The sequence below is a fragment of the Diachasma alloeum genome, unplaced genomic scaffold (genome assembly GCF_001412515.2).
Source record: "Diachasma alloeum isolate Michigan unplaced genomic scaffold, Dall2.0 Dall_scaffold_00197, whole genome shotgun sequence".
NCBI classification, from domain to species: domain Eukaryota; kingdom Metazoa; phylum Arthropoda; class Insecta; order Hymenoptera; family Braconidae; genus Diachasma; species Diachasma alloeum.
In genome coordinates this window covers 1,766,015-1,775,072 of record NW_021680362.1, presented here as the reverse complement: position 1 = coordinate 1,775,072, position 9,058 = coordinate 1,766,015, and the positions used below count along the sequence as shown (strand labels likewise).

At 34.8% G+C, this 9,058-nt stretch overlaps 2 protein-coding genes across 8 annotated transcripts in view; both read right to left on the bottom strand.

The window, feature by feature from the left end:
• Positions 1 to 308: 308 nt before the first annotated feature.
• Positions 309 to 6,576, bottom strand: LOC107048791 (LIM and senescent cell antigen-like-containing domain protein 1). 7 transcript variants are annotated; one of them, XM_015272182.2, is made up of 10 exons: positions 6,416 to 6,576; positions 6,263 to 6,291; positions 6,085 to 6,191; positions 4,159 to 4,368; positions 3,510 to 3,623; positions 2,689 to 2,801; positions 2,419 to 2,611; positions 1,695 to 1,836; positions 1,068 to 1,326; positions 309 to 772 (listed from the first exon to the last, which is right to left on the bottom strand). In XM_015272182.2, exons 3-10 carry the CDS (start codon positions 6,090 to 6,092, stop codon positions 573 to 575), a joined length of 1,239 nt encoding a protein of 412 aa, XP_015127668.1. In that variant the 5' UTR covers positions 6,093 to 6,191; positions 6,263 to 6,291; positions 6,416 to 6,576; the 3' UTR covers positions 309 to 572. The 7 variants fall into 7 exon arrangements, with proteins under 7 accessions (XP_015127668.1, XP_015127667.1, XP_015127669.1 ...); XM_015272181.2 differs by lacking the exon at positions 6,263 to 6,291; XM_015272183.2 differs by having other exon boundaries at positions 4,159 to 4,420; positions 6,263 to 6,575.
• Positions 6,577 to 7,540: 964 nt separating this feature from the next.
• Positions 7,541 to 9,058, bottom strand: part of LOC107048753 (laccase-4) — an 8,594-nt gene continuing 7,076 nt past the window's right edge. Inside the window, exon 7 of the mRNA XM_015272109.1 lies at positions 7,541 to 7,723. Within this exon, the coding sequence (XP_015127595.1) occupies positions 7,663 to 7,723 (61 nt within the window). The 3' untranslated portion in view covers positions 7,541 to 7,662. The remainder of the gene's footprint in view (positions 7,724 to 9,058) is intronic.

Here is a 9,058-nt window from a genome sequence, read left to right as displayed (position 1 = left end):
TGTCTCAACAACTCTTAATTTATTATGATTGAGAATTTGAGCCAAGAGATTTCTATAAAAAATATCCCAATAGAATAAGTTGTGTAGGAAAATCGAATTGAACAGAAATCCAATGGAGATTTTCATTTGAGATTAATTTACCCTGTTCTGTTTTTGTACTGAAGTGGATTTCAGGAAAAGAATATATTTAGGGCATAATCAATATCCTTCCAGAACTCTCAATTTATTAACATCACTGTCATCATCTTCCAACTCCATTAGATTCCCCAACTCCCTCTTAAAATAAACAAAAATGACAACAAATGGAATTCTTTAAAATATAAGTTTTTTATTTAATCTTGTAAATAAGGATTATTCAAATTGTCATAAAAACTTGCTTCTCAAGGCACGTAAAATCATCAAGTTTCTAAAAATGGAAGGCATTGCATCAACTCCGAAAGGTCGATACAAAAAAAGAAAAAAGAATGTTAAAAAATTGTCGATAAAATACACAGAGTTACTTTGGTTACAAGTATTAAGATTATGAGAATCGAGACACTGTGAGTGTAGCCCCCTTGGCAAGATGAGATTACTTATGCGGGTATTCTCTTGGGGTTGAGGTCGTACATACGACGCATGCGTTTCTTCAACTCCTGGGGAAATTTGTCGTAGCACTTTTTGCAGGCTGGACGCAGATCAAACTCAAAGAATTTCGTCTTCTGGTTCATCTTTTGGTCGCAAAACGCACAGGCGAAGTGGTGGACGCACCAGGCTTTGTTGAGAGCAGTAAAAACTAAAAAAAAAATTGAGGAGAAATGTTCAAGTGAAAAGTGCAGCAGAATAACATTTTTTGGCATTGAAAAAATTTAAACAATAATTTCTGTAGACCTTCCTTTCTGCAACCACATTTTTATGTTGAAAACAGCAGAATATGAGAAGTATTTCCAGTAAATGATAAAAATGAATGATTGAAATTGCATTTTTCTCCAGATATTGTTCCATGAAGAGTTCTTTTCATGTTGAATAACAAATTATGTTGAGAGTTATTGATCAAAATAAATATTAAAAATCTGAGTACTGAAATTTACCATCTCCAGCAATAACTTGATTGCAAACGAAGCAGAGATTTCCAAATAACTGGTGATAATGAGTCTCACAGTAAGCTAAACCCTTCTTCTCGTAGTGACGATGTCCCAAGAACGGCTTTTCACACTTGGCACAGACGAAATGCTCGACGTGCCAGTGTTTCCCCAGGGCAGTCACTACTCTCTCTTCGATTGGACGTCGACAAGCTCCACAGATGGGAATTCCCATTTTGTCATGGCAACGAAGGCAGTACAATTCATTCTAAAATACCATAAGTAATATTTTTAAAATTATGATATTCATCACGTGATACTTCGACGTGACGTGTGGGAAAAGATTTACGAGATCAGTCTTCCCCCTGCATGATATTGGGTGGCAGGCCGCCATTTGTCACCGTAAATCAGATACATTTTTCAATTTCTTGTTATTCAACTTATTCTGAATATAAATTCAAAAGGCTCTTTGAAAAAATTGAGAATTTTTTCTACTTTTTTTTTATCCTTAATTGACAATTTCAGATGATGAAAGATGAAAAAAAACGTCGACATGAAGGTTTTTCATACAATATTTTGTCGATGATAATTTTTTATTTGAGATAATCATAATGTCATGCAGAAATCAACAGTTACCATTTCATTGGCAGCATAACCAGGTCTTGACCGGACTTCCCTAGCGTCAGAATTGAGTTCCACCTGGCAGGCAGTACAATTGAAGTGATAGGGATGATAGACTTCCCCTCGGAATCGAAGTGGCTTGTCATCAATGACTCCACTGTAATTTAAAAATTCGTGATTATGGTAATATAATAATGTAGCTTTGTTAATCCCTCACGGACGGGGCCTTTCTGTTACCAAGCGTAGTGTGTGCTCAATACAACTCAAATTCGATTATTTCTAATGAATGGAAAATTATGAAACCGGTATCTAATTGAAGCTACAGTATTCCGATTTCCAATTTAGTTTGTCTGGTCCAGTTATTCTTCATAGATTTGGAAATAATAAATTTTGAAAAGCAGCACAAATTTCACATTCGCATGGGTCGATACCATGTATCGATCACGTACGTAAGGGGTAAGTACTATAATTATCGCCAAAATGAGGTGATTTCTTACTGAGAAAAATTTTCTAGAAAAATTCGTATACTAGCACCATAAATGAGTCACAACTTGCACACTTGGAAAAATGATTGTGTGGCGCCAGAAAAATTATTGTTCGTTACTGGAAAAATTATTGGGGACATCATAATTTTTCTGAAAATCTTTTCCTAGAAAATTTTTCTTACTGTGAGGAATTTCGTAATTGAAGAATTGAATGGATAAAGACTGGTTTTCCCAGTTGATTTTCTGAAACGTACTGGCACTGATGACAAATATGTTTCCCAAGTGCTCCAGCCTTGACTCGAGCATTGCAAGTGTGACAGAGAGCTCTCCCTTGGCACTTTATAAATCCAGCATCAGCGAGTTCAAAGTCACATTCCTCGCAGCGGAAACATCCTGGATGCCAGTTTGCATTCATCGCCTTTATGACTCGGCCAATGACAAATTCTCCTGGGTATCAGAGAGCTTCATCATTGAAATAATCCAACTTTTAGAAATTACAATTCATTTAGGAAGGTTTAATTTACCACATCGACCACAGCAGGGCGCAAACAAGACCTGAAAGTCATTTTCACAGTATTTTCTACCCTCGAACTCGTAGAAAATCCCCTCGGGAAATGGACGGAAGCACTGGGCGCATCTTAAATTTTTTTAAATTTACTGACTTAATTAAAAATGAATGATAAAACGGGATCAATTGGACTTAATAATTTTTGTTTAAAATGCATGGAAATTTTTTGATTTTTTAGGGTATAGTTCTACTGAATTTTCAAGGATTTTCGTCGTTGAAAAAGCAAAATTTTAAGGAAAAATCGATGAAAGCTGGAAATTTCAGTCCAATTACTTTATGAAAATTAATAGAAATCTGGAAAAATATATAGGGCAAAACGAATTAAAGAACTAACAAGATTTATAAGATGAAAAGAAGAAATGTAAAATAAGAACTAAACTATTTCCTTGCCTTATCGAAATAATGTGAAGGCCTTTTGTCAATTTTTCTATTGAGACTGTACTCCGTCAAAGTGAATAAATAAATAAATCATTGATAAAAATTGAAAAGCATCTTTGTTCCACTACATTGAAAGGGAATAAATTGGGATAGAACGAATTGATCTCATTTTGATGCAACAGAATAAAGATTTTTTCAAATAAAAAAAATAGAAATAAAATGCACAATTTCAAGAACTCTTCATTTGCCTCATGAAAATAAACCTAGAATTTTTCATCAATTTCTTGTTAATCATGTATTTCGTTCATTCAAATGTTTAAAGAGGGTACCCCATCCAAGTGAATAACTAAATAAATCATCAGTAATACTTCAAAATAATATTCCTAACAAAATACTCACACGAAGCACTGCGGATGCCACAATTCCCCATGAGAATTAACAATTTTCTCATGTGCCTCGAACCCCTCCCGACACCTGGAGCAGAACATATTGTCCAGCGACATCCCCGTGATCCTGAAAATGCCCCGAATTCCCTGATTACCAAAAACCCTCGATAACAATTCAGTAGCGAAGCGGTAAAACGGTTCAAGTCGATTTTGACTATTGGTAAGTTTTCAATGAATATCTCGGAATCGACAGCAGATAGCGAATTTTTTATAATAACCCTTTTTATAAAGCAAATTGAGAGCTGCGAAAAAGGTCATTAAGAAAATTTTGCTATCTCCCTTAGATTCGGAGATATTCCTCAAAAACTCAGCTGAGAGCTAAGTCGACTTAAACGGAAACGAAATCGCTGTCTTTATGAACTTTTAGAATTGTGGTTTCCTCTGCAATTTTCATTTTCTTTTCAAGAAACTACTGCATTGACTCAACAATGCAGTAGTTTCTTAAATAAATTTTGTAATTTTAAATAAATTTAATAATTTCATAGATCAAAATTAATAATTGTAGAAGAAAACACGATTCTAAAAGTTCACACAGACACAGGGGTTCCGTTTCCTCGTGAATCATTTTACCATTTCGTTACTGAATTTTAAAAATATTCTACCGAGTCTTGTCCTTCTGAGATCGATCGACTGAACCCTCGGGACCGCTATAAACATTATGGGAAAATGGTGGATTCCTGGCAGGCAGCTTCGGAGCCTCTGGGTTCTTCCACTCCGCAAGCTCCTCGTAATCAATCCTCTCAATACTTTCAGCAGAATTATCTGCTTCAACCGAATTTCGACGAGACGCCATTCTCCGATGGTAGAGGCCACTGTTCTCCAGCGAGAGGAGGGACAGAGATGTGGGGAATTTCAATGGACTCTCTGCCATTTTCACGATTAATTGTATTTTAATGAATTAATTTTGGGTTTCAATCACTCGATGAATTAATTAATCAACTGAATTAGTTGAAGGACCGAATCCACTTCTACAAATCGCAGTCTCCAATGCGAAATGACAAGGAAATATCTCAACATTTGCATTTTTTTCAGTTCTATTCAAATAACTTCCAACAAAATCAGTGTCTCTTCTCATTCATTGAATTTTTAAATTTTTTAAATCCAATCCCTAAATTCTCTTCTAAAAGTTATTAATCATCGAGTGCAGCTATCGACAATATTTCTTTCAATCACTGTATCAATTCATTGATCGAGTGGATTGATTCAATTTTTTATTTTATTTGTTACGAATAACAATCACTGTTGCACTAGAAAATTACAAAAACATTGCTCAGCACAAATTACTGCATTATTCTGCGAAATAATAAAGTAGTTCAATTTGCGATTTAGCTTTAAAAAAAATTGTTGTTATCATCAGCTGTAGCCCCAGTAAACCACCATTATAATCCAATGAAATAAAATTATTTTCGAATTAATGCATGTTTCACTCAATGCATGTAGCTATTACTAAAAAACCAAATTTATAAACATATTTAGAATTATAATTTTTTCTCAGTTCCACACCGAACAATTTTAGTCGAATTGTTCTTTAAATCCGAACTTGAAATTCACTTCTAATAAAAACCATCAAACATAAAATGCAATAAGTGAATGCATCAAATAAATTGGTTCAATTTATGATTTACTAATTAAAAAACAATTATCATCAGCTGTAGCCCCAGTAAACCACCATTATAATCCAATGAAATAAAATTATTTTCGAATTAATGTATGTTTCACTCAATGAATGTAGCTATTACTAAAAAACCAAATTTATCAACATATTTAGAATTATAATTTTTTCTCAGTTCCACACCGAACAATTTTAGTCGAATTTTTCATTAAATCCGAACTTGAAATTCACTTCTAATAAAAACCATCAAACATAAAATGCAATAACTGAATACATCAAATAAATTGGTTAAATTTATGATATAATTTTAAAAAAATAATTATTATCAGCTATAGCCCCAGTAAGTCCGCACTATAATCCAATGAAATAAAATTCATTTCCAATTGATGAATGTTTCACTCAATGAATGTAAAACGAACTATTGTAACAAACCGCAAAACTGCAAATGTCCTCAAAACCGAATTTTTTTTTTCAATTCTACTCTGAAAAACTCCAATCAACAAAGCTCCCTTTCAATTAAATCTCGCAACGAACTCCTAAAAACTGTCAAACATAAAATGCAGCCCGAAAAAACGAAAACTCTGAGCAAGCCGAAAATCTCCCAACAGAACCCAACTCTTCACAGCTGCAGATAGGCTTGAAGCTCCGCATATGGAATGATAACTTATCTCCCTATATGATTTTGCGTCACGTGGGTGTGAGATGTTTACAGGTGGATAACACAATAAAACAAGAGTCACTTCTGTTGAAAGTCACAATCAGTGACATTCCCTAAACATCCAACGACAACAGTAGAATAACGCGCAGCGTCAAATGAACGTAAAACAGTGAGTAAAACCTCGTTTTGCAATGTTATTGCACATTTTTAATGCATGAACGAGGATCAGTGTCAGTTCTAAAAATAGAAACTGCTTACCCTGGCATTATTGATGAAAAATAAAGACTTATTGGGTGGAAGACCGTTTGTCACTTGCTGATTGTTGAGTAATTGCTGATATATTTGTTGAATTGTCGTTTATACTTCTGGAATTAGAACGACTGTGAGAATGGCTGTGTGCAGCACTAAATGAAGTTGTTCACTGCAATGTACCCACCCTGTTTTACTCATCGCCCACGGAATAACCTTGGGTTTGCGTTTATGGAGAAGTGAATTGATGAGGGAAATTCAGTTGAAGGTTTTCAGGAGAAGACCAACGAGACTTGGTGGAGTAATTTTTATTCGAGGATTAATGAGTGCTGATTTTTACCTTGTTTATGACTGGTTGGTGGAACGAGGCTGGCTTCCGGTATTTTTAGATCTTTGACATCGTCTGGTGGCCGATGATTATGTTCATAACCCCAAAATCATGATATTGATGGACCAACACGAGCAAAAAAACACGAATTGCGGTGGGATGTGGGTGACACACATTGCACACACTTGGGGCTCCAGGGGGGAACGACCAATCACGGGACTGGGATGAGCGTCTGCCCTTTTCAGATGAAATCCATTTGAAACGGGGATTTCCCTAGGTCGTTTCTTATTAGTGAAATTTTTGAGGAATTCTTTTGATCTTTTGTAGCTCGAAATAATGAATTCTGACACAGAACTGGAGCTTTCCATAAAAGTTTCTTATTGCTGAGGATGAAAATCAAAGATACGTTTTTTTATTTTGATATAAAATATAAAATATCAAAATATGTATAAAACTACGTAAATTTACGGGTGAAATTTTTTTGTGGAAAACACAATCAATTTGTTGGAAAATTCTATTGGATTTCTATTGAACAATTCTGCAGGTTTACTGCGCTTTTATTTAATAGAAAATGTTTAATGAAAAATATTCTACCGAAGGAATCTGTAGAATTGGAGGAAGTTGGGTGGACTGAGACTTTAGGGAGGAACCATCAATCACGGGACTGTGATGAGCGTCTGCCCTTTTTAGAAGAAAAATCCATTTAAAACGGGGATTTCCCTAGGTTTTCTTATTAGAGGAATTTTGGAGGAATTTCTTTTGGTCTTTTGTAGCTTGACATAATTAATTCTGACACAGAACTAGAGCTTTCCATAAACTTTTTTTATTGCTGAACATGAAAATTAAAGACACATTGTTTTATTTTGATATTATGGTAAATTCACGCACAAGGAAATTGTATAGAAAACCTAACTAATTCGTTGGAAAACTCGATTAGATTTCTATTGAAAATTCTATCAGTTTTCCCTGATTGTACTGAAAAATTTCGCAGGTTCACTGCGCGTTTTTTTAATAGAAAATGCTTAATAGAAAGTATTCTGTCGCAAGAATCCGTAGAGTTTCATCTTTCTATACAATTTTTTCATGAGACACTTTCTATAGGAATTCCTCGCCATGAATTTTCCTTTTTTTTTCAATCATTTTGTTTCCTTCACTCATTAAAAAAAAAAACAAGAAAGAAAACTTAGAAAATTGAAGATTAGGAACTTCCATTTTAACAAATGGGGTAATTACCAAATAATATGCCACATAAAGTAATTTCACAGGATGGACCTTGTTGACACAGGGTAGAGTTTCGATTCCCATCTGATCCTCCTGATCCTTGAAAACAAAACAAAAATAAAGTCAAAATCTCGCGAGCCTCATTTTTCTAACACATTCAAACTAAAAAAAACGATTTCCGTTATCCCGCTACATGAATTCTCTTCCGCTTGATTTTATGCCGAAGATTACAGAAAAGTGCATATTTGAAATTCAAGTGTCTAAAATCCCAAAAAAATGTACTTCTTTTTTGAAAACTTTCTTTTGCATTCGAAGATCTCAAGATCCTGCCTCTCTTCCTCCAGAAATTGACAACCAACGAAATTCGCGGAGAAAGAGGAGAATGAAAAATTATAATACAGTACATCCTCGTTTATCGGAGGTAATGTGGGAAAGGGGTACCACGGATAAGCGAAAACTCGGATAACACGGAAGAAATAAAAAACCCGAAAATTTTAATCATTTTTTACGTATTTGAGGTGGTAGAATGAAATTTAATGGCGATTACGATTTTTTCCTTTGTTGCAACATGTCAATGTTCGTTCATTGATTGTCGATGGCCAACCGTTAATTTTTAGCTTGCACTTGAAGAGCGCACAAAATGTGCTGTAACAAGTTTATGCGGCTCCATCCGTTTTATTCGACATTTTCCGTATTATCCGAACACAGAAAAACCTAAACGTAAATTACGTTCATCAAAATGTAAATTACATTTATCAAAACGTAAATTACGTTTATCAAAAATACGAAGAAAATTATCGTAATTCACGGTAACTTTGAGCGTAATTTATGAATGCGAGATCGTAAATTACGTCTACGTAATCGTTATTTACGACGATTTTGATTCTCTTCCGTCCCGAGTCGAATAATTGGACCTGACAAGTTCTACCTAGGTCTTTCCGTTCAGAACTGGATAGGTCTTGGGAAGCCTCTTCCCAAGTGCTTCCGAGACCTTTCTACCTCTGGTTATGTCCCATTTCAGCACTTGTTAGGTGTAAGCAGGACTTGTATTCAGACTTTCCAAATCCTTGCCGGTCCCCGTAATTCTATGGGGCTATATTAAATCTGCGTTCATATCCCTGTTTACTCATGCGTTATTGAAATAAAAAATGCTATTATTGTTTTTTTTTTAATCTCGAAAATCGACATTTCACGAGAGGTGGAGGGGAGATGCATGTATGTGGAGGCTTACATTTTTACCAACAAGGTAAGGGAGAAGGTAGCAGAATCTATTCTAGCCACTCTTGTCCCTACGCTTGCATGCATTATCCAAATAAAAAATGAAAGTGTTAACAAATCTGACCATTGTTCCAAGTAAAAACCGAAAATCTGACTCTGTGGCCCCCGGTGAATAATTTTTTTTTTCAGTTTTCACTTTTTCCACATACTTTTGAG

What these genes read in the sequence shown, in the direction of transcription:
- LOC107048791 (XM_015272180.1), bottom strand. Translation starts at nt 4,427, where the DNA reads ATGGCAGAGAGTCCATTGAAATTCCCCACATCTCTGTCCCTCCTCTCG. An exon ending in CATATTTGTCATCAGTGCCA is followed by an intron (nt 1,837 to 2,418) that starts GTACGTTTCAGA and finishes TTTAAATTACAG; the next exon opens with TGGAGTCATTGATGACAAGC. An exon ending in TCAAGTTATTGCTGGAGATG is followed by an intron (nt 773 to 1,067) that starts GTAAATTTCAGT and finishes TTTTTTTTTTAG; the next exon opens with TTTTTACTGCTCTCAACAAA.